The sequence below is a fragment of the Pholcus phalangioides genome, unplaced genomic scaffold (assembly GCF_987345545.1).
Source record: "Pholcus phalangioides strain wild (caught in Gottingen) unplaced genomic scaffold, Ppha-v1.0 ptg000020l_1, whole genome shotgun sequence".
NCBI lineage: Eukaryota > Metazoa > Arthropoda > Arachnida > Araneae > Pholcidae > Pholcus > Pholcus phalangioides.
In genome coordinates this window covers 14212039-14236684 of record NW_028301613.1, presented here as the reverse complement: position 1 = coordinate 14236684, position 24646 = coordinate 14212039, and the positions used below count along the sequence as shown (strand labels likewise).

Sequence of the window (24646 nt, the reverse complement as noted above, 5' to 3'; positions counted from 1 at the left end):
TTAATACATATTTTAATTATACAAGGGAAATTATTATTTGGCCATAAAAGAGGGGGTGAGCACATCAGAGGGGTGACTGTTGAGTGAGGTTTCACTGTACTAACAGAAATTTGCATGCACAGATTATGAACAGGAAGTTACAGCACTTATCAGGGGTCTTCCTAGACTTCTTTATAGAACCCTGTTTTTGTGAAAGTTAAATTTTGTGGGAGTGAAACAATTTAGTTAATTTTGTACAAAAGAAATGAAGTGCAAAATTTATGGTTTACAGAATTATGTGAAGGGTCCTAAAAATAGGCTTGAATTCCAGCTGGACAGACTCTAAATATGAAACGAACAACATAGATCTTTGAAAAACTAGCACCAACATAATCAAAATGCAACCCACCTCATACAGATGCCTCGCCAACTGGACACAGTACTGCCACTGCTTGTATGCAACTTCAACAGAAACGTTGGTGCTGAGACCACATCCAGTTAGACTTCCACCAGTTGCACTACTCCCAAACCCAACACCGCCACTGGCACTAACGCTGCTGCTCGTCAGAGATGGTGAAGATGATGATGATGAGGTAGAACTGCCAAAAGACACCGAGCTGTGGTAGTGTTCAGCTAACTTCTGTAGCTGCTCCCTGAGGAACTTGCAGAGTGCCTGCGTCCATTCTAAAGAAAATATGGTATTATGATAGAATGTTGCTGATGGAGCTGGGAAAAAAATTGTTACATTTTTTCCCGCTCAGATAAAGATTGAACAATATTAAAAAAAACCCCATAAGAATGGTGGCAGGCAGGCCAAAAAATACAGTACAAGGATCTTCATCAAATGGGAACATTTTAGACTCCTTATCAGGAATTTAGTTAGATGGAAAAGCAAATAACTTTTTTTAACATATTCCCAAGGGATCAGCCTGATCTGTCCAGGAAATTTAAGATTCCCAATTCTCATCTAAGAGTTTCCAATTAATTATTTTTACTTTAATCTCCCCCTTTTTTCCCCCAAAAAATTAATAACTGGCACTCATGTTCATATAGGTACACATTAGAATCAGTGATTAATGCCTATATTAGAAGGCTTGCAAATACATGACCATGTAAAGTGGATATAAAGTGAATTAAAAGGTAAATATTATATTTAAAACTTTTTCTTCTTTTCATACCTTGAGAAGGATCCGGAGGCTGCCTTTTCTTTATTTTAGCTTCAGAAACAGCAACGTTGTATGCGGATGACATTTTTATGTACCATGCTGCCCTCAGCATAGGCACAGAAAACTCGTATAGAGTCATGAAGATCTCGTCTTTCTTGTTGAAGATTGGAACCTGTCGAGAGTCATCAAATGAACAAGTTACTTAAGTGTTAATACCAGGTAAATAAATATTGCTGTAATGGAAGTTAATTTTTATGGATTAAAAATATACCTTTCTTCCAGTCAGAAATCAGAATCTTACCTTTTTGGAAAGAATGGTGAGTGGTTTTGATCCTGCAAGATCTTTGAACCATGGCTCGATATAATTTTTAGACCGTGCAGTTACCTGTAAATAGTATTAACAGAAAACAAACTTAGTTCTGAGAAATTCATGGAATGGTGCAAATCAGTGGAGATTCAGTTATAGGTTTCATACAAGGACAACATTTTGTGTATTTGAGAGATAGTATGTGAAAGCTTCTATATTCATTAGTACACTATCACAGCGGTTCTTAAACAGAGGTCCCTGGAAAGCTTTCAGGAAAGAAAAATTTAATTTTCTTTCATATTATATTATACACTGAATATTATTATTCTGTGTACAGGGTCCATTGACTTCATCATATTGGCAGAATGGGAAAAAAGACTAACCCATGCGGAAAGCCCACCAAAAGTGAAGACAGGGTTCTGGGGGAAAAAAGATTATATTCTACTTAGATTTTATAAGACAAAACAGATCGGCCCCAAGTTTGTCTTCTCTCGAACTCTCTCACATGTGCATACGAATTCATCGTTATGGTAAAGATCGATCAATTAAAAAATAATAATAATAAGTAAAACTGCTAAAAACTCAAAACACCTGTTCTTTTTTAAACTGATTTCTGTAGTATTGAGAGTGTCTCCTGTAGTTCCGTAGTTTATAGCGCCTGCCCATAGAAACTACTGACAATCCATAGCAGTTGGCAACTCTGTGTTTAATATCACTTGTTCTTTATTTCATATTGCTCCTATGACACTGGATACAATTTTTTTTTCTGTGAATGATTGGTTATCCTAACATCGCCCCCAATTCCCAAATGTTTCGTATAATCGATGCTCTACTGTACTACAAATCAATGTTGTCTGAAAATAAAATTTTGAAGAGTAATTTAACCCCTCTTCAAAATTTTAAGTACTTTTTCTTTTTTTTTTTTAATCAGGGAGATATAACTATTAAAAAGTGTTACCTAAAACTTGAAGGCGTATTTTTACTCAGTAACAAAATTTGGAGGAGTGAAATTTAATATCCATGCATGAATCACGCATCTAGATGAATATTGGCAAACACTGCTACAAATGTATATCCCGAGGACAACCGAAAACAAGATAATATTTTACCAGCCAAAAGTTGTCTTTTGTGTTGATCTGTTGCCTCTTCCGACCGGAATCCTGGAACCTGTTCAGCTCTTGTTTTAATGTCAGGACAGCGCTGAAGAATGATCCAAACTGAAAAAGAACCAAAAAAACACCACACAAATGTGAAAAGACGGCACGCTATTTCATTAACAGAAAATGGTAGGAGTCAAAAGTAATTTCTTTAGTCGCCGTAACATCTTCAAATTCGTCAAGCTTCGTATAGAAGCTTGAAATTTTGGTTTTCAAAGCTCCTCATTTAATATAAAAACATTTCAGAATTTTGAGAATAGCATTTAAATCGCCTTGTTGATAGGAACTTTGTGGCGAAGCACTTTATTTTTTATTGTAGCTTCTAGACTTCCTAATAATTGTAGTTGATTGTAATTAAAAGAGAATACTGCTGCAAATACATACCTTTGTGGCCGTGATATTGGAATTCCTTGCTGACCCGTACTGAAAAGCAAAAAGGAAATAAGAAAATTAGAAATGACTGCAGCAAGAAAATACTATATTGGAAATAATTTTAAAGTTCATAAATTTAGATGAGTGGGTTTTTTAATTTTTAGTGGCTCCCTTTTCTTCCCTAATGATCACACAGGGCTTCAATACCCTAACACACGCATATAAACTCAGTGGCTAAAAAATTAGGAACACCCGTCACTCAAACTTCGACTTGTCGGTGTAGCATGTGTGCTGACGTAATAAACCGAATTCACTGATAAAAAGCTTTCCCCTTCCTGGTCAGAAGCACCAGTTAACCAGTTAACGTTGCAATTTGCCTATTCATGGGAAAAAACAAGAGATTTGAGTGACTTTGAACATAGCATGATCATGGGAACCAGAAGAGGTGCTTAAAGTATCTTCAAAGCTGTTAACTTTCTTGGCTTTTCTCATACAACAGTATCCTGAGTCTTCAAAGAATGGCAGCTAATCCAAAAACTTTTGAGCATAAAGTGGAACAGTGGGCAGAAATCCCTTATATATGGAAAGAGATGCCAAGTGACTGACATGCACTGTGTGCAGTGACAGAAGAGCTACAACGCAACAAATTACAGTGAAATAAAACTAAGAATCATCGCAAAGCATATCCGTACACTCTACAAAACGGATCTTAAAATGAATTGGTTTTAATATCTGGCGACAAACAAGAATCCCTTTGATTTCGCTGCAAAACCGAAGAAAAAGGCTTTTGTGGGATAGGGAACACTGAAATTGGACACCCACCCATAGTATGCACCCACATGGATTGTGCACCCTGGTTTTAATTTACACAAAAAAATTTACAAGCTTTTAAGACAAAATTTTAATAGGTCGATGCGTTTTGGCTCTACAATGGAGAGCTGTCATCAGGACCTCTTGGTCAGAAATCACACGAATGAGTCGTTGAAGGGGAGATGTTTACGTTTGGTTGTCTGGAGAGTTCACCTTTGTATTTTCTGAGGCTGAGTGGTCTTTGGATGTGAATCAATAGATATGGTTCCCCAATTCGCATCTATAGACCACTCGGCCTCAGTAAATACAAAGGCGAACTCTCCGGACGACCAAACATAAACATCACCCCTTCAACGACTCATTCTTGTGATTTCTGACCACAAGGTCCTGATGAAAACTCTCCATTGTAGAGCCAAAATGCATCGACCAATTAAAAATTTGCCTTAAAAGCATGTGAATTTTTTTGTATAGATTCTTATTATATTGACTATGTATGCGCACATCAATATCTTCCATAGGAAGCCACGATTAACTCTTCCTCTTCCAAAATTTTTCGATTTCACTTTGGTTTCTCTCACCCTCACTACAAATCTTGTTACACACATATCACTACCTTCTACACATTCCTATCTGATAAATTTTGGAGCACAATACTAAAATAGTGTTTCGTAGTGTGCAACGGGGAGGGGGGAATGTCGCTGTGCTGTTGTGTAGGCATAGTGCTAGACTCTCATCAGGAGGATCCAGGTTCGAATCCATCGAGGGCACACTGGTGGTAGGCTGAAGTTGGTTTTCTGCGTTTTTAAAATTTCAAGGTAGAAATGCAAGTTGGCCTCTTATTTGAACTAATCTCTCTGCAGAGAGCAGGCAATCCCTGAACACGATACTTGCGTAACATGAAAAAAATACAAGCATTTACTACCTTTGCTTTGAAATACGGAAAACATATGGCAAGCACCAGCAAGAACATAAAAAAAGCACATATGTTATGGCCCCACGCACCAGGGTTTAAGCTAGATAAAAAATTCCTTTCACAAAAAAAAAGAAAAGGGGGAGAGGGAAGCTTTAGTAAAATGCTACAATGCTAATGATTGATGGTTTGATGTCTACTTGTTTCGTACCTCCTGAACTCATTTTTGCAAAAGTTTATACTACTTTTTTCTAGGGTTTAAGCTACGGTCGCATTTTTTGCAAAATGCAAAAGAAAATCTTAGAATGCGCGAAAGAAGTGGTAGCCACTTTTGCAAAAATGCACACAGGAGGTACGGAACAAGTAGACATCCAACCATCAATCATTACATTAATATTGTAGCATTTCGCTAAAGCTTTTCTCCCCATTTTTGCCTTTTTGCAAAAGGAATTTTTTATCTAGCTTAAACCCTGCTTCTTTTGCATCTTGCAAAAAAATGCACCCGTAGCTTAAACCCTGCCACACACATATACACACACCATTATATTCACACATAATACTGATTCTTTAGAAATTCTGCAGATGAATGCATGTATGGTTAAGTAATAGTGTGTAACGGGATATTTCGAATGAAAAAAAAAAGAATGTATCAAGCGGAAGAAACACTTACTTCATCTGGAATTTGTGGCGAACTGTTGAAACCTTGTTTTACATTGATTGCTGTAAGTTCGTCCTAAACAAAATAAAACAAAAAAATTGAAATCGGTTGCAAATAAAACTTTGAAAATATATACATCAATTTCAGTCTCATAACAGAAAATTATTGAAGCAAATTAAATAAATAAAAAAAGCATTACTCTAACAATCACAGAAAAGCATCACGAGAACTTCTGGTGAAATCCCAAAATGCAGATTACAGATTACTATTTAGCTACTTTTTTTTAAAAATCAGATAATCTGATTTGACCCTATTCGTTAGCATGTCTGTTGGGAGGATTCCCCCAAAGCAGATTGTTGAACTGTCACACGTGCCGCCACGGTTGTAATTTAGGCCCGATAAAACCAATTTTTTTTGGCCAGATTAATCACTTTTAACTGTTCCAAAGGGGTCAACCACAAAGCAAAATGTTTTGCATTGTTTTGCAGCAAGCCCTCGGCTGACTGGAAATGTTCTGCAGTGAAAATTCCCATAATAGTTTTCTACGTTTTTCTTTACATTTTTCTATCGACCACCACAGCGGCTACTGCAGTAGCTGCTGCGGTGGCTGAGCTATCAGAGTGACGCATCGCAGGGACGGGTTCAAGCCCTACCATTGCCACAGTGGTGGTAGGCTGAAGTTTGTTTTCTGTGAGAGTGCAAATGTGAGCCTCCAACTTTGAGGTGCAAATGTGAGCCTATATCCCCGTTAAAAAATATCAAAGCGAAAATATTAAAAATGCTGTTGGCTTTGATAACTAGTAGACTTGCGACGATTTTACAGCCTTCAGGTGTAAGTATGAACAAGCCTTTCAAAGATTATTTAAGGAATTTATATGGACAGAATGGATGAGTTCCAAAGATAAATTACAAAGAGCTGTGCCTCAACCCTTTGAGGGGCGCTATAAAAAACAATTTCGACCGAACTAACTTCATATATTTGGTGATTTGATCATTTTTGTCGCACCACGGTTATTTTCTGCACATGAGGGCTAATTAGACCGGGACCTACAATTTATTGCCAATTCCGAACGACAGGCTTGTTTTTTATACTGATCGAGAGGTTGGTGTGCTAACCCCTTGATGGGGGACTCCCTGCGGTAGCAATTTTTTCTGTGGTCATGTCACCGTTTATGTTAAACCCCTGTGTCAGGAAAGTTTTTCTGACAAGGATGTACCGGGTATCGAACTCGCGACACCTCTAAGCATCCTTTGGTACTTTAGGCAAGTATCTTATCAACCTGGGCTACCGCGTCCCATATATTTGGTACACAGCCCCAAAGCAGAATGTTTAGCACTGTTCTGCGACGAGCTTTCAGCTGACTGGAAATGTTCTGCGGTAAAAATCCCAAAACATGTAATAGTGTTTTTTTTTTTGCACTTTTTCTTAAAATTCTTCCAAATTGTTCTGCAGTAGCACTAATTGTTCTGCGACGTGCTTCGCAGATTTTGGCACATTCTGCTTTGGGGGTACACAGGACTCATATAAATGTATTTTGCAACTATTCTTTTATTTTTATCAAAATCCAGAAAACAACAGGTGGTCACACAGCGTGGATCCCGCCCATCTAAAACATTGAAAGCTCTTCTAGGGTGTAATGCAGGAAAAGCAACATTTCGTTTAAAAAATTCCCTTTCCACCGATTTTGTAGGCAAAAATGATCAACATAAGCATATTGATAGCCAGTATATCTCTCTCTCAATGAGATGGCAGCGTAAATTTTCATTCTTGAGTGGCGCCTAAATTTGTTTGAAATGCTAAATTTTACATCAGTGACACTGAAAAAAAAAAAGAATAAGAACATCGAGATTGGCAATGATGGTCCCACTTCTTCCTTGAAATTCTGGTTTTGGTTCTTGCTTTTTTTCTCCCAAACCATCTGAAATTGTCGAGAAAATCCAGGCATTGGCGAATGTATAGCATCAGCATCATTTTCACCATCACCCATGCAGTAAGCTTTGTTTTGTTTTCATATGGGGTATCATCAGATGCATTAGACTCCGGATCAGAGGAAAGCTCTGAAATCATTATAATATTGCTTCCTCTGTATTAAGAAATATTATACAGAGTATACTGAGAATATTATACTCGACCACCACACCGCCGCTGTGGTGGTCGAGTGGTTATAGTGCCGGACTCGTGATGCGAGAATCCGGGTTCGAACCCCACAGTGGTGGTCGGCTGAAGTTGGTTTTCTGTGGTTCCCAACTTCAAGGCGCAAATGCGAGCCGATCTCCCCGTTAAAAAGTCTCGCCACAGAGAGCAACAGTCCTACAACGGTAAATCATTCAACCATAACACTTCACTCATAGTTAGTAAAACCGGGGGCAGATGACAGCACTACACATAACAAGCATTACACAGAGACAAACTTTACGTCAGGTTGCACTACACGTACACGCACATTCCCACATGTACCGATTCGTTGGGGGTTCCGCGGGGGGGGGGGGTGCACGTATGGTGTAGCAGTAGTAGGTAGGGGCTCGGGGATCCATGATGTTCTTAAGTCAGCCACCTCGTTGGGCAATTTGCCTGTTGTGGCGTTGTATTTGTATTTGTATACACATTAAAATAACATATGTTGTGTCTTCCATTCTAACCCTTGAAACTCATCCACAAATACACATCTGAGATGTTTCAACATCACTGCTGCTGTCACCCATTTACTATTAAACAAGAAAGAGGGCAGAAAACGAAGAAAAACAAGGTCGCTTTGTCTCAGAGTGGTGGTTTCTTACTGACGACACTTGGGGTATCTCATTGCTCTGGGTGTGCGGTTTCCTCAGTATGGAACCACCTTTTTAAAACTTCGATGTGACTTTAAACTATTCTCAAGTTTATTGAATGACTTGATTTCAACAAATAGAGCAAACTATATAAAAACCATCCGCAATTTTTGAAATTTTTTTTTTTTCTATTAGGAAATAAATTTTGAAACAAGTATCATACAAATACAAATACAAATACAACGCCACAACAGGCAAAATGCCCAACGAGGTGGCTGATAAAAAGATGCCCATAAAAATATGGTTGCCATATGTTTCAAAAATACAGCAACCCAATTAAAAATGCAATTAACACAAATTACAAACAATATATACACATGATGAAATATTATACAATGCCCATAAAGAATACTTATGGTTGTCTTATTCTAAGAATGGATAGCTTCTCGATTTACCCCAACATGTTTATCGTATTTCTTTTTAAACGTGTCAATTGTGTTACAATTTACTACCTCCGGGGGTAAGCTATTCCATTTATTAACAACCCTATTGGAGAAAAATTCCCTGCGACACCATAACCTTGCATTGTCCCTCACCAATCGATACTGGTGTCCCCTTGTAAAAGCAGTCGATTGGCGGTGTACTAAAAGTTCATGGTCCATCCTATCCATCCCATTGAAAATTTTGAACACTTCGATCATATCTCCTCGACACCTGCGTTCATCCAATGTAAACATATTCAAAAAATGAAGTCTCTCTCCATAACTCAAGCCCTGTGTGCCAATAAGGACACGCGTAGCTCTTCTCTACACCCCTTCAACCAAGTCTATGTCCCTCTGTAGGTATGGTCTCCAAAACCTTACAGCATACTCCAGTCCAGGACGAACTAAGCCTCGAAAAAGCGGAAGAATGACTTTAGGAGAACGCGAAGAGACCTTTTTGAAAATGAGACCAAGCATTCTATTCGCTTTTTTGACAACCGCTGAACAATGTTCAGAAAACTTAAGTCGCTCGTCAATGAGAATTCCCAAATCGGTGACTCTAGTTGCATCCGGGATAGTGACACCATTCAACTCGTAAGAGAACCGTGGGTTGTTCGAACCAAAATGAGCGACCATGCACTTATCTACGCTAAACGTCATGCTCCATTCATTTGCCCATGCTGCAATCTTGTTTAAGTTGGTCTGGAGCAACTCCCTATCGCTTTCATTTCCGATTACCCCCATCAGCTTCACATCGTCTGCGAATTTGCTAGTAATTCCATCGATACCCTGATCGAGTTTGTCGATAAAAAGTGAAAAAAGTATGGGGCCAAGGACACTTCCCTGAGGAACTCCACTTGTGACGTTTGTCCAACCAGAGAATTCCCCGTTCACCATAACTCGTTGCGACCTATCTCTTAACCACGATTCTATCCAATTCAGCAAGTTGCCCCCCTATTCCAATCTCGTGTAAACGCTTCAAGAGTTTGCCATGTTGGACCCGATCGAATGCCTTCTGGAAATCAAGGTAAACAACGTCGACATTTTTGCTCTTACCCAAAGCCTTAGTCACGTAATCATAGAAGCAAAGGAGGTTAGTTACACATGACTTCCCCTTCCTGAACTCATGCTGATTATCCGACAATACATTATTCTCGTCTATCCACTTCACAAACTGCCTTTTGATGATAATTTCCAAAATTTTCGAGAGGGAGCTCGTCAAACTCACTGGACGATAATTAGACACCACTTCTCTACTACCCTTCTTAAATATCGGAACAACGTTAGCCAGTTTCCAATCTCTCGGGACGATACCCTCAGCAACACTACTCCTGTATATCTGTGCGACTGGCCCCAACAATTCATTAGCACCTTCCCTGAGAACCCTGGGATAGATATCATCTGGTCCTGGTGCTTTGCTTGCACATACATTTCTTAGAAGATTTAGGACCTCCACGTCTTCGAAAAAATATAGAGAATGGCGGATTTTTTTACCACTTGCAAAACTAAACCAGAATGATGTTGCCATCTGTCTGACAGACAATCTAAATCTTAAGCTAGTTAATAGGATGTAAATGTATTCCTGAGAGAAAATTAATTATTTTTTGATGGAATTTTGAAAAGGTGGTTCCACTATGGGGACACCACGCCGGAAAGGGTTAAAGGCACCCGACATTGGCCCAGTGTGGCCGCCTGTGGGTTCACACGGCATGGAATTCTGTTTCCCCATAACTCATCACAAATTCTTTAAAAGGTGTTGTATCAGTGATACTATGGACGAAACTGATGACGACATCCTCTTTAAAAGTGATGATGGCGATAATAGCACAGTGGAAAGATGAAAACGAAAATGCCACGATGATGACTTGATGATGATAGATCTTGGAGAATCAGAAAAAGAAATGAATTAGAAAGTCCAATTCATTTTTCTTTGCATGAAAATATACAATTCCCCCCCCCACTAAAATGAGATGAATTTTTGTGGGTCGGCATATACACGAGTTTCAATTTATTGCGGTTTTGGTGGTCCTGAAGTGAGGGGAGGGGGGTTGGCTTATACACGGGTATATAAGGTTATGACCCTCACGAGGGCGGGGCTGTAGCTCTGGCACCCAGGACACTCACCTGGACATTACTCAGGACATAAAAACCCTACACTTCTAGCTACATTGTAAAAATTTAGCGTATCGTGATTGGTCGAAAGGAGCGATGAACCATTATGTCACTCCTGGTGAAATTTTTGCTGGCGACGTTTAACAATAGATACAATTAATTGTGCTGGAATCCAAGATCAACCGTTGGAGTAATGGTTATAGTACGAGACTCACGTACTGAAGGTTGCGTGTTCGATTTGGTTTGAAACCCATCTAAATTTTTCTCCCATTCTTCCATCTTCGCAGTCATTTACTAAAAATGTTTCCATTTTTGTATCTGGTTTAATCAAATGTGGTTCACGTGCATCGAGAAGACAATAATAACTGCTCACGAAGCAAGCCTCCAGCTATCATTTACTAATTCAATAAAAAATACTTTCATTTTTTGTCAATTAACTTTGAAATTCAGTTTTGCCCAAAACTCTGCCTCTCATGACGTCTTGCTAGCTTTTCTGTTCTGCTCACAGTAACCAATCACCAGCGTGCTAATGCTTCCAGTGTTACTAAAAGAGCAGGGATTGTAATTACGTGCCCAGGACAATACTCATCATTTTTTACTTTTTCACTCTTTGAAGTAACTATAGAAGGGCCTGTGAAAATACTGACAGGGCCTGAGGAAGATCCCAACCTGGAGGCCCTGCTGAAGGATTTGAGGGCTATGTATAGGGTCTACAGTATGTAGTGAACAGAGACACCAATATGAAGAAAATAATGAGGGGGGGGGGCAGAAAGTTTCCAGTTGTCAGTGTATACAGGGCTTCCCAACTTCGAGGCACTAATGTGAACCAATCTCCCCGTTAAAAAGACTCGCCACAGACAGCAAAAGACCTACAATGGTATACTATTCAATCATTACACTTCGTGCATAGTTAGAAAAATCAATGGCAGCACTACACATAACAAACATTACACAGAAACAAACTTCACGGAAGCACACACCCCCACATATTGTAACATGTACCAATTCGTTAGAAGTTCCGCAGAAGAATATGGACGACATGCACGTCTGGTTCAGTAGTATATACAGGACTGAAACCTGTGTGTAGGAGGGGGGGGGGAAGGGTACGTTGCATTACACAATTGTTAATTATTGTGAGGAGTTGGCTTCCCCTCACATAATTTACTGGGGGGACTGAAATTAAGATTTTTAAGCACTAAGTGCGTCATTAATGCAATGATAGTAAATGAAATTGATCCCGCGGAGAACAGATGGCACACTGGCATATATAATGGATAATGGTAATTTTCCTCGAGTTTATAACACAGAGATCACTCCACGTTCACATAACAACGCTGAAATAAGATCAAAGATCGTGAATAGATCGAACCAATGCTTCCTCCACCCCAAGATCTACAAATGAACGGACTTGGAAATCGAGATCTTCCACATATTTTGTTATTCGTTATCTCAAGGTAAATGAATTGGATGATCCAAAAAAAAAAAAAACCAATTCACCTCTTTTTGTTTTGGATCTTGAGGATAAACGTCCGGTGGCCCGAGTTTGGATCTTTTCAGCGGCCGTTTTTCGAACAGCCACGAAGAAACGGCCATCGTTTCCGGCGTTGTTTACTTTTTGGTTCGTTTGTTTACAAAAATAATTCTCTTCAGTCTGGTCATCCTCGTCGTCGATGAAACGATCGACCTTAACGGGACGCCATCTTCACCACCGCCTTGTGGTAAGGACGGAATCGATTCCTCTGCTCCTACCGTCTCCGGTGTTTTGAACATCATCCATGGTTTCACTCCTCCGGATATGGTAGTGATGGTGTGAGCGACATCTGTTGCTGATTTTTATAAGTAGCGAAAAGTTGTTCTGGAGCCGTATGGAAAAGTCCATTGAGAAGAAATATAAGAAATATACTTTATATACGTATATATATTTCTCCTCTAAAAAAAAAAGGTCTGCACCCGAAAAATAGGGTTTCCCTCACTCTACTTTATTTCTCCTCTAAAGCCGGGTTTTCCTAGGAATAGGTTTCTTGCGCCGCGTGAACCGAATTAGACTTTTTCGCGCCGACAGAAACGTGTTACATAATCACGCTACGCGTTTGTGTTTTCCTAGCGTGGTGCATCAGATCAGGGCGGCTATATTATAGTATAGTCCTCCTACCACGAGATGAGATTTGGCTACGGCACGTCATGTCACGTCAAACGATTCTATTTTATACTAGAAGGACATGCCAATCGTGAAAGCTCAGTCACTGATGAACAGTTCTCGATGTGCGATCGTTTTACCAAAAAAAAATTGAATAAAATCATCCGACGAAAACTGAGAAATGAGGACACCTGCGCGCACATTCTCAATAACGTCACTTTTTCAATTTCCACAGTAGATGGTGCCACTATTCCGACCAATAAAACTGGCCACAAAAAAAATTTCCCCCAGTAAAAAACGGTACTGCTATCTAATTTTGAAATTAAGCTGGGTTTTCCTAGGAGCAGGTTTTCTGTGCCGCGTGCAACGTAAATCGCCCAGCGTGACACGCCGCTCACTCAGCAATAGACAAAGCGGTACGACTGTTTTCCTACAAAGCGGAACACGCTTCATGCCAGCGCTTTACGTCGTGCGTGATTGGCCGACTGCTGCTGGAGGAGTCAAATGCGTCGTGTGCCGCGCATTTCGCGGATCTTCTCTTCACTTTTGATGTGCTTTCTTTCCCTTCATTTCTGTCTCCATCTTTTATTGTGCAAAAATACGTAAATGTGCAGAAGACAGAACAGATGATGCGAGACGCTGAGAAAACACAAACGCGTAGCATCACAAAGTTATACGTTTCTGCTTCCGCGAAATAGCCCCATTCGGTTCATGCGGCGCTATAGAACCTGCTACTAGGAAAACCCGGCTTTACGGATGACTCTTGCGCTGCTTATTAAGTTCCGGTAGAGAAAGCAGAATTTTTCATTCAATTCAGTTCCTTATAGCCGTATTTTCCTAGGAGCAAGTTTTTCTGCGCCGTGTGAACCGAGTAGGATCATTTTGGTTGGCAGAGACGTGTAACTTTATCACGCTACGCGTTTGTGTTTTCCTAGCGTGTTGCATCTGCTCAGTGCGGCTGTGTAATATATAGCCTTGGCATATCAGTTATTGTGTTGTCTGCATGCTCTGGTTTGAAGGGAAGGGAAAGAAAACACAACAAACATGAAGAGAAGATGGGCGAAACGCCTAGCGCATGACGCATTTGACTCCTCTAGAAGCAGTCGGCCAATCACGCCCGACGTAAAGCGTAGGAGTGAGGCTTGTTGCGCTCTGTAAGAAAACAGTCGTACCGCTGTTATTATTGGTGAATGGGCGGCGTGTCGCGCTGGCCGATTCATGTTTTACGTGGCACAGAAAATCTGCTTAAACCGAGTTTTCCTAGGATTAGGGTTTTTGCGCCACGTGAACTGAATTAGAACATGTTACGTTGGCAAAAACGTGTTACATAATCATTCTACGCGTTTGTGTTTTCCTAGTGTGGCGAATCAACTCCGGGCACCTACATAATGTATGGCCCTAACCTAACATCAACTATTCTGTCACCTGCATGCTCCGATTTAAAGGGAAGGGAAAGAAACCACAACAGAAATGAAGAGAAGATCGGTGAAACGCACGACGCTTCTGTAGTAGTGCGTCAATCACGCCCGACGTAAAGCGCTGTCGTGTGTCCTATTGTGCTCTGTAGGTAAACAGTCATACTGCTTTTCTTATTGGTGAGTGAGTGGACGGCGTTTCTCGTTGGGCCATTCACGTTGCCCGCGGCACAGAAAAGAGCTGATCCTAGGAAAAGCTGCTCCTCCTCCTTTTTCTAGGATTAGGCTTTCTGCGCTGCGTGAACCGAACTGGATCATTTCGCGGAGGCAGAAACGTGTTACATAATCGCGCTACGCGACTATGTTTTCCTAGCGTGGCGCATCAGATCAGGGCGGCTATATTATACTATATGGCCTTGGCATCAGCTACTCTGTCGTCTGCATGCTCCGGTTTGAAGGGAAAGGAAAGAAAACACGCAAGAGTGAAGAGAATATCGGCAAAACCGCGGCGCACGATGCATTTGACTCCTCCAGAAGCAGTCGGCGAATCAACAGTCATATGCTGCTTTTCTTATTGGTGAGTGGATGGCGTGTCGCGCTGGACGAATCACGTTGCGCGCGGCACAGGAAACCTGCTCCTAGAAAAACCCGGCTTTAGAGGGAAGCCGAAGTGAATGATGAGTTTAGTTTTGTTTTTTTTCGGCAGACGACAGTTTAGTTTTTTTTTTTTTGAAGCAGACGACAGCATAAAGCCGGGTTTTCCTATTTAAGCTGGGTTTCCCTTGGAACAGGTTTCCTGTGTCGCGCGCAACGTGGGTCGTCCAGCTGTCCATTCACTAATAGGAAAAGCGGTTCGACTGTTTTCCTACAGAACGCAACAAGCCTCACGCCAGCGCTTTACGTCAGGCGTGATTGGCCGACTGCTGCTGGAGGAGTCAAATGCGTCGTGCGCCGCGCGTTTCGCCGATCTTCTCTCTTCATTCTTGTTGTGTTTTCTTTCCCTTCCCTTCAAACCGGAGCATACAGAAGACAGCCCTGAGCTGATGCGCCCCGCTAGAGAAACACAAATTCGTATCGTGATTATGTAACACGTTCCTGCCGACGCGAAATGGTCTGATTCAGTTCACGCGACGCGAAAAAACCCACTCCTAGGAAAACCGGGCTTTAAAGCGGAATTCCCCGTTTTTATCTATACTGTTGGGGATGTCATCTAATATCAAACTCAAAAGTGGCTCCTGTAAGCATGATAAATTTATCTATTTTTTTTAAAATACGAATATACAACGCTGCGCAGTGGTTCAAATCTTAAAATTAGGTTAAAAAAGAGTAAAAAAATAAAGTTTGCTTTCATATCATCAGTGTTTAGAGAAATGACTGCTGCATTTTGAGGTGCTTCTTTTGCGATATTTGTTTGCATCGGGAAGCATCAGAGAGGGGGGGGGGGAGATTTTCGCTGAGATACAGTGAGAAATTTGTCTTTCTCAGCTTATTGCTCGGTTGTGTTTAGTTGAACCGGGATTTTTTCCGTTTTTGTTCCGTTGGAATCTTTGTGTTATCCCAGCTCCGTGTAGAATAAATTGTTTTTGAAAATGGTAACTAAAGTTTTGTTGTTTCTTAGTAGTTTTATACGCAAAAAAAGTAAGTTAAAAATTCTGAGTGAAAATCTCGTGCGTTTAAGTCTGATTTAACAAGACTAGATTCACCTCACACCCATCTTTAAAGCCGGGTTTCCTAGGAATAGGTTTTTTCGCTGCGTGAACCGAACAGTATAATTTCACGCCGGCAACAACGTGTTACATAATCACGCAACGCGTTTGTATTTTCCTAGCGTGGTGCATCAGATCAAGGCGGCTATATTATAGTACATGGCTTTGGCATCAGCTACTCTGTCGTCTGCATGCTCCGGTTTGAAGGGAAGGGAAAGAAAACACACAAAAGTGAAGAGAACATCGGCAAAACGCGCGGCGCACGATGCATTTGACTCCTCCAGAAGCAGTCGGTCAATCACGCCCCAACGTAAAGCGCTGTCGTGAGCCGTATTGCGCCCTGTAGGAGAACAGTCATCCTTTCTTTCTTTCAAACCGTGCATAACTCAGGTCTATCACCATCTAAAGGCGATTTATTACCTAGTGAGTTGTGCCGGAAGTGTAACTGTGTGTGTACCTAACAGTCTGACTGCGTATGTAGTGTAGTGTTTGATTTTTTTTCAGTGCTGCCATCTATATTTCAGAAGTGAAGTGAGTGATGTGTTATGATTGAATCGCATTTGTACTGTTTGTAGGTTTGTTGCTCTCTGTGGGGAGACTTTTTAAAGGGGAGATCGGCTCGCATTCGCGCCTTGAAGTTGGGAATCACAGAAAACCAACTTCAACCGACCACCACTGTGGTGACGGTGGGGTTCGAACCCAGGACTTCGTGACGCGAGTCCGTCATCATGACCACTCGACAACCACAGTGGCTAGAACAGTCATACTGCTTTTCTTATTGGTGAGTGGAAGGGTGTCGCACAGGGTGATTCACGTTGCACGCTGCACAGAAAACCTGCTCCTAGGAAAACCCGGCTTAACTGATTGCAAGATGTCTAAACGTAGGAACACACACTCTTTCTCACTCCCCCCACTAACTAATTTTGTTTCCTTCCGTGTGCATCGCCCATCCTACCATCCAAGGCCGCAACTAGACAATTTGGCACCCGAGGCTGGCCGGAATTTTAGTGTACCCTTGCATGTAGAAGAAACACTTAAAAGGGGGAATTCGGCGTCCCTTCTGGTCAGGCGCCCGGGGTACCGGACCCGCCTGCTCCCCCGTTGTTGTACCCCTGCTACCAGCTCAAAAGGGGACGTTCTACGATTCCACTGGTGTCGGGGAGGGGGGGGGTAAGGAAAGGTAGACAAACCGAAAATGGTTCACGCAACCACGTAACTCCACCCATGGAACTGGTTTTTAATGGAAAGGAAAGCTTACGTTATTTCCGTTCCTTCATTTCACTTTTCCTGATGTGAATATGAAAATTCGCACCGTCCCTGAAGAAGGACGGTGCGATCCACTTCAAAAAACGTTCTTTGCAAGTTTTACATGTGGTGATAGAGTGAGCGTTTTGTGAACGTGACCACCCCTTTTTTGGAATAAATTTTTGACATACCTTATGTGTGACTCGGTAGTACTAATGGTGGATTTTGGGCTTGCGTTTCACTGACAAGGAAAGGGTCCCAATGTATGGTCCTGAAAAATTATGAAAACATTCATCTCACCCAGAAATACATAGAAACCAAAAAATTAGTGGCGGAATGCAATTATTAATGCCGCAAAAAATTAATAAAAATGACAGCAGTTGGCTACTCATCGCCTCTCATTCTTCTTGGCGATATTTATAAAAATAAATTCCGCTCTTTCCACGCTCTAGCTCTCATTTTTCTTCTCTTTTTCCCCTTTTTTCCTCATTTTCATTTTGCTCCTTCACTTTTTTTCTTCTAGAAACCAGTTATTTACTTCTCGGCCCCCCCCCCCATTCTTTGTCTGTACTGTACCAGCACCTCCTATAGTTAGAAGGCCTCCGCAGTCTGCTCGTTACGTCAGTAAGTAGTCCATTTTCCCTCTCAGAATATTCAGGGGAAAAAAATTCCCCGCTCGTGCCAGTATCATCGTTGTGAGGAAAAGAAATGATCGGGCTCAGAATTGGCGATTTCTGTGCCCCACATCCAATCACTATACGGTATTTGTGAGCAAATCAGGAAGATTCTACGCCAAAATAAGAAGAAACGAAATAGGATGCTGTGTGTCAAAATGTGGCAAACTTGCTAGGTAAGTCTGAATGACATTTATGGCAAGCACTGCAGAGGCCTTCTATCTCTAGGAGGTGCTGACTGTACCTGATCGCATGCTGTTTGAATGACGTCACTCTGAGACTCCAGGGTTGCTGAATTTTTAAATTGATTCTTGGCCTTTATTGTCGTTGAAAAAATATTAACGTTTGAAATTTTTTTCGAGTGACCCATTATAATTCTTCCAGATTTTTTTTTATATTGCTGTGCATATTTAAGTAAGTAAAATGGTGGCAATTTCTTCAAAACTTTTGAAGAATTCTTAATTTATTATGAGATTGTGGTTTTCTGCTATTTTTATTATTATTATGATTTTTCTGACGCCCATCTGGCAAATTCTCGAAAAGTTCAAACGCTCCTCATTTTTCCGAGGCATCTCTTCTCTTGAGGCTCCAGGGTGGGCTCACAGGTCAAGACGGTACTGCTTCGCGATGCGAGTTTCTGCCATAATGACCACTCGATCACCACAGCGGAATCAGAGCATCCCCCAGAAATCATTCAGAAACATATAAAGCTTAACAGTGAGGCATTCACAGGTGCATAACACTTCCGACACCGTTGGACTCACAAGGAAAGGGCACCAAGGTGAAAACGAAAGAAGTCCTTGCATTTACTGTTCTGAATTTAACGCATTTTTACCTTTCTGTCTCGAAGCAATTTTCGAAAAACTCTCTCTATCTCGAAGGCTAAGCCCAATGATAGTGAAAAGGAAAACACGGAAATTCCTTTTCTTTTGCGCAAATCTGGTTTTTCTTCGGAGGTGAGACAAACTGATAAAGCCGGGTTTTCCTAGGAATAGGTTTGTTGCTAAGCGTGAACCGAATTTGACTATTTCGCGCCGACAGAAACGTGTTACATAATCACGCTACGCGATTGTGTTTTCCTAGCGAGGCGCAGCAGATCAGGGCGGCTATATAAAATATATGGCTTTGGCATCAGCTACTCTGTCGTCTGCATGCTCCGGTTTGAAGGGAAGGGAAATAAAACACACAAGAGTGAAGAGAATATCGGCAAAACCGCGGCGCACGGCGCATTTGACTCCTCCAGAAGCAGTCGGCCAATCACGTCCGACGTAAAGCGCTGTCGTGAGCAGTATTGCTCTCTGTAGGAAAACAGTCACGCTGGTTTTCTTATATTTGTGAGTGAACGGCTTGTCGCGCTGGGCGAATCACGTTGCGAGCGGCACAGGAAACCTGCTCCTAGGAAAACCCGGCTTAAGAAAAGATTATTCGTATTACAGCCCATTGCGTTCACGGCTGTTGTCAATCATAGGCGGATTCAACGTTTGATATGGGGTTGATGCCATGTGGATGGCTTGTTCAGCATGACAAAAAGCCAGCCAACAGACAGTTCAAAATTGCTTCAGGAAAGCTGCGGATTTGGAATCAGTCATCTTAGCTATGGAGGATCGATTTGGTGATTCACTTGAATTCCAACGATCCTCAGAATGATGTTGAAAACGAAATTGCAAAACATCGGGCATTAATAAAAAAAAAACACTTAAAGCTAGAAATTTCATTTTCCGATTTTGTGGAAACGGACAAGTTCATCACAAACTTACAGCACCTTAACTGATACCAAAATTATTTCTGAATGTATGGCCGACTCGGGTAACGAAAATACAGCAGAAGATGCTTCAGAAGAATTAGAAAAAGAAGTAATAGAGTGAAAAATGCTAAGCACCACGCTGTAAAATCTTTGCATCATTTTCTATGGCAAACCGAGAAGATAGGGCCCAAAATATTTGCTGCTCTTGTTAGTATAGATGAAATCACGAGAAGGCTCAAAGTGCAAAACATACACAATAATTTCATTAGTATGTACAATATAGTACGTTGTAAAATATAGTACGGTATTTTTTTAATTTTTATCGATGAGAATTTTTCGCCATTTTTAGCGTGTTTTTCTTTCCTTACTGAAAAAAACTCTATTCATCGAAAACTCTCTACAAAGGTTCTAACAACTGGCTGTTGCGAAGATATATTTTTGGAAAGAAAGAAAATTCAACTGCCCCTTGGGGAATCGAACCCACGTCCTTTCACTTTCCGGGTGAACGCCCTAGTGAGCTTGGCCTGAGTCTGGTCCGGCCGTCCATGTACGGTCCCTTTCAGTGTACACGAGCTCCAAGGAAAGTTTGAGAGATTCGGTGCCTCTGTAGTCTAGTGACTAGGACGTTCGATTCCCCGCAGGGGCAGTTGAATTTTCTCTCTTTCCAAAAATATATCTTCGCAACAGCCAGTTGTTAAAACCTTCGTACGGTAGCGGAGAGTGACGTCATCCTTGTAGAAAACTCTCTATCTCGAAATTTTTTCGGTCAAGTCAGTTTCGAGATAGAGAGGTTGGACTGTATTCAGTTTCAGTAAAGAATAAAATTCAAGTAAGCAAGTGCTTTTTTGATTCGAGTAAAAACGGGAGAAAACTTTGTAAACAAAGTCGGGACATAGGCCAACATCATAGGCATACACGGGAATGTCCCGTAAAATACGGATCTCCCGTAACATCGTGAAGTAATATCTTTATAACAGCAAAGGGAACGAGTCAGGGACCTGGAAAAAGCTGATTAAATACTGTATCAGACTTATTTATAGCTTCAGGGAACCCGTCATCCACTCTGGAAGAAACAAAAGCCCTTTCGTCTCTTCACTCGGCGGCTGATGCCATTTTTGCATTGTTGCAGTATTTGTATTATAACATGTAGTTTGATTCGTGAAGCAGCTGTGACAAGAGCTGAATTACAGAATGCAAAGCCTGTTGTTTGCGTTTTATCGCTGTTTTCTCTTTCCCCTCCTCTACTTCACACTTGAGGAGAAGAAGAAAAAAAAAAACCAGCTCCAAAGATCATCAAATGATAAAACTTATGAAAAGAACTCCAAATATCGCATCAAGATATCAAGTCCGTTTGTGGTCGGTCGCGTTTTTTCTCTGTCACACTTTTTTTGGAAACTGTCACGATCATCAATGTCTTCGAGAAAATCTACGAATAACATCTTGTTTTTATAATTGGTGAGTTTCATATTTGATGCTGCTCACTTACGCACGTTTATTTGTAATTCGATCCAATTGGCTGCGATTTTCTGATGAATGACGTTGTAACGCAGTTTTTTGATTTGTTTCTTTCATTAACAGGTATTTTCCATATAATGAGTAGACGTCAGAAAATCCGGACGGCGAGTAACCCAGAGGTGAGTTTCATCTGTAAAGTGTTCTCAGGGGTCCTCCTGTCAGTGTTTTGAGCGTAGGCGTTTAAGCAAGACTTTTTCTCAAGGGGGGACAAGGGAGATTTCAAAATTTTTTTTCTTTCTTCTGAAAGTGTGGGGGGGGGGGGTGTTACGATTTTTCCAGAAAAATAACACTAATTTCGGCTCAAGAGAAAGAAGTTGTAACCCCCATCCCCTCCCTTTTGCGTAACCCCAGTGGTTTTGAGGAAATACGAAATGAGCAGGGCCGCAACTAGATGCTTGGTTGCCCGGGGCAGGCACGCATTGTAATGTTGAAGGAGAGGTTTTAGAAAGAAATTTGCGCCCCCTCGGGTCCAGCACCCGAGGCACGAGACCCGCCTGCTCCCCCCCTAGTTGCGGCCCTGGAAATGAGAGTTCTTGACTTTCAATGTTATTTTAAATATCTAAAAACCACGTAATGCTTGATCATTATAACATTCTTTATGTTTGAGTATTGTTATTCTGAATATTACTGTAAATATTTTTTAGCCTAACTACATATCAGTGTGAGCGCCGCAAGGGCTACAAAATTTTGTTTTCGAAACGTAAGTGCCGCGGCGGATAGACCGGGAAATACGATACTATTGTCCGAAAATGAGTTTATTATTTACCAACTATAATACCCGGAGCTGCCCGGGTTTTCTTCAATCACTGGGAGGATTGAGAAAGTGACAAACCATTAAAAAGGCATAAACTGTCATACATAATACTGGCATCAATAAAGGAGTAACAAATCATTGTGTAAAGGCATATACATGTCTGAAACTCGTTGCAAGGAAACCACTGCAACCGAAGTAAACATTTCGACCATTGTTGTCCGACAGTTTTCGTCCATTTCGGGCATATTTGACCAGCTCTGACAAACTTTTAAAGTAGCCTATCGTTCAAGTCGGGCCCCGTCTGGTATATATGCAAAATTTGGCGACGATCAGTCTAAAATTTCAGATTTGTATAGAGAACACACACAGAGAAAATCAATTTTATTCAATTTTATATATATAAATTATTTGAGAACTATTTTTCCAAAATAATTATTGGAGAATTTTATTATCATTGGATATTATACAGTATATGATCGTCTCAATTAAAGTATTAGAAAATAATTTTTCTTTCATTCGAGGAATTTTTTTTTCCCCCATATTATTGGAAAATATACTTTTTCCAATACGAAGAATGGTTTTTTTTTCATTGTTGAAGAAATGTTTTTCATTTCTTTGATGGAGAAATTATTTTTCATTATTGGTCAATTCCCCCCCCCCCTCACGTGTTGGATGATTTTTAATTGTTAGTTTATTAATTATTATAGTTAGTGAATAGCGTTTTTTCTCCCAATTGTATTAGATTAGGTTTTTTTGCTTTTCAATTATTATATATTTAATGTTCTTTTATAAATTATTGGATTTCTTTTTTTTTTACCATTGGATAATGTTTTTCTTCTTCAATTATTAGATGGACAATTTTTTCTTTTGAATTATTGGATTATAATGTTTTTGTTTTCAATTATTGGATAATGTTTTTTTTTACTTTTCAATTATTAACGTTTTTCTTTCTATTATTGGATGATGCTTTGTTTTCGTGATTTGGTTTATGTTTTTTTTTCAATTATTGTTTTTTTTTTACCATGCTTTTTTTTCAGTTTTTGGATGTTTTTTAAATTATTGGATAATGTTTTTTTTTTCAATTATTGGATGTTTCAATTATTGGATAATATTTTTTAAATTATTTGTTATTTTTCAATTATTTGTTATTTTTCAATTATTTGGTATTTTTCAATTATTGGATAATATTTTTTCAATTATTGGATAATATTTTTTCAATTATTGGATAATATTTTTTCAATTATTGGATAATATTTTTTCAATTATTGGATAATATTTTTTTCAATTATTTGGTATTTTTCCAATTATTGGATAATATTTTTTTCAATTATTTGGTATTTTTCAATTATTGGATAATATTTTTTCAATCATTGGGTAATATTTTTTCAATTATTGGATAATATTTTTTTTAATTATTGGATAATATTTTTTCAGTTATTGGATAATATTTTTTCAATTATTGGATAATATTTTTTCAATTATTTGATGTTTTGTTAGTGTATGTTTTTTCAATTATTGGATTTTTTTTTCAACCATTGGATAATGTTTTTCTTTCTCAATTACTCAATTATTGGACAACTATTTTTCTCAATTATTGGATTTTTTTTTCAATTATTGGACAATTTTTTTTCATTATCGGATAATTTAAAAAAAAAATGTTTTATAATTCTTTTTTTCATTATTGAAAAGTAATTTCTTTTCACTTTTTTTGAAGACTGATTAATTCATTAATTTTTTGGTAACAGTTTTTCATTCTATTTCCGGAGAATTTATTTATTTTGGTAACAGATTTATTTTCATTATTATTTCCCACAAAATGTTTATTCCCCCCCCCCCTTTATTGAGGGATATTTTTTCAAGATTTTTGAATACAATGACTTTCTCTCGCTGGTTTTTCTTTTATTATAGAAATTTTTAATTATTGGGAAAAATAAATGTTTCATTGAGGGGAATAACGAATTTTTTTTTCCATTCCAATTATTAGATAATATTTTCTGTTTTTTTCCCTCCTATTATTTTCCCCCCTTGGTTGGAGAGAACTGCTGCCATCTGTCTTCGATATTAGAAGTGGCAGATGCCTGAAAAAATTGCTATAAGTATTGTGTTGGAGGTCTGTCTGTGAAGAGGCATTTTTGGCAGGGTGCCCAGCCAACACCTTCCGTAGCAGAAAGCCTCCGCGCGATGCTCGTGACGTCACTGACGTCGTCCATTTCACCTGTAGTCATTGGATATATTGCGAAAAAAGGTAAAGATTTCGCATACGTCGGACTATGCTCTGTATCCAATGGCTACGGGTGAAATGGACGACTTCAGTGACGTCAAAGCTTTGCGCTGAGGCTTTTCTGCTATGGAAGGTGTTGGCCCAGCTCACAAGCCTCGAAGTTGGGAAAACAAACTTCAGCTAAACACCACCGTCTCACCAGCGGGATTCGAACCTAGGTCCTCAAGATGCGAGTCTGTCACGATGCCCACAAGACAGCTCAGACACCCACCCGTTAAACTTTGATAAGCCAGCTGGCAACTCGGCTGCAAGCTGGCGTAGGAAGCTCTAAATCATACATGCTCAACCTGTGGCCCTCGGAGTCATCTGATGTGGCCGGTGACCTCAAACCTCCATTTGAAAAATTAAACCAAGCGGCACTTTCCCAGATCACTTAAGTGGCCCATCGGCACATTTCCAGATCACTTGAGCCACCCGCAGCCCAGTTAAAGATCGCTTAAGTCACATGGATCGTTG

At 40.0% G+C, this 24646-nt stretch overlaps 2 protein-coding genes across 7 annotated transcripts in view; one reads left to right on the top strand and one right to left on the bottom strand.

The window, feature by feature from the left end:
- Positions 1-12434, bottom strand: part of kto (mediator complex subunit kohtalo) — a 62203-nt gene extending 49769 nt beyond the window's left edge. For all 6 annotated transcript variants that reach the window (XM_089248468.1, XM_089248470.1, XM_089248469.1 and 3 more), the window contains exons 1-7: positions 12217-12434; positions 5372-5434; positions 2994-3032; positions 2562-2669; positions 1447-1530; positions 1158-1317; positions 389-663 (exon numbers count right to left, since the gene is read on the bottom strand). In XM_089248468.1, the coding sequence (XP_089104594.1) occupies positions 389-663; positions 1158-1317; positions 1447-1530; positions 2562-2669; positions 2994-3032; positions 5372-5434; positions 12217-12312 (825 nt within the window). In that variant the 5' untranslated portion in view covers positions 12313-12434. The remainder of the gene's footprint in view (positions 1-388; positions 664-1157; positions 1318-1446; positions 1531-2561; positions 2670-2993; positions 3033-5371; positions 5435-12216) is intronic.
- An 8536-nt stretch (positions 12435-20970) lies between these two features.
- Positions 20971-24646, top strand: part of GrlHz (Gustatory receptor-like Holozoa) — a 45200-nt gene continuing 41524 nt past the window's right edge. The window contains exons 1-2 of the mRNA XM_089248571.1: positions 20971-21095; positions 21219-21274. Of these exons, the coding sequence (XP_089104697.1) occupies positions 21233-21274 (42 nt within the window). The 5' untranslated portion in view covers positions 20971-21095; positions 21219-21232. The remainder of the gene's footprint in view (positions 21096-21218; positions 21275-24646) is intronic.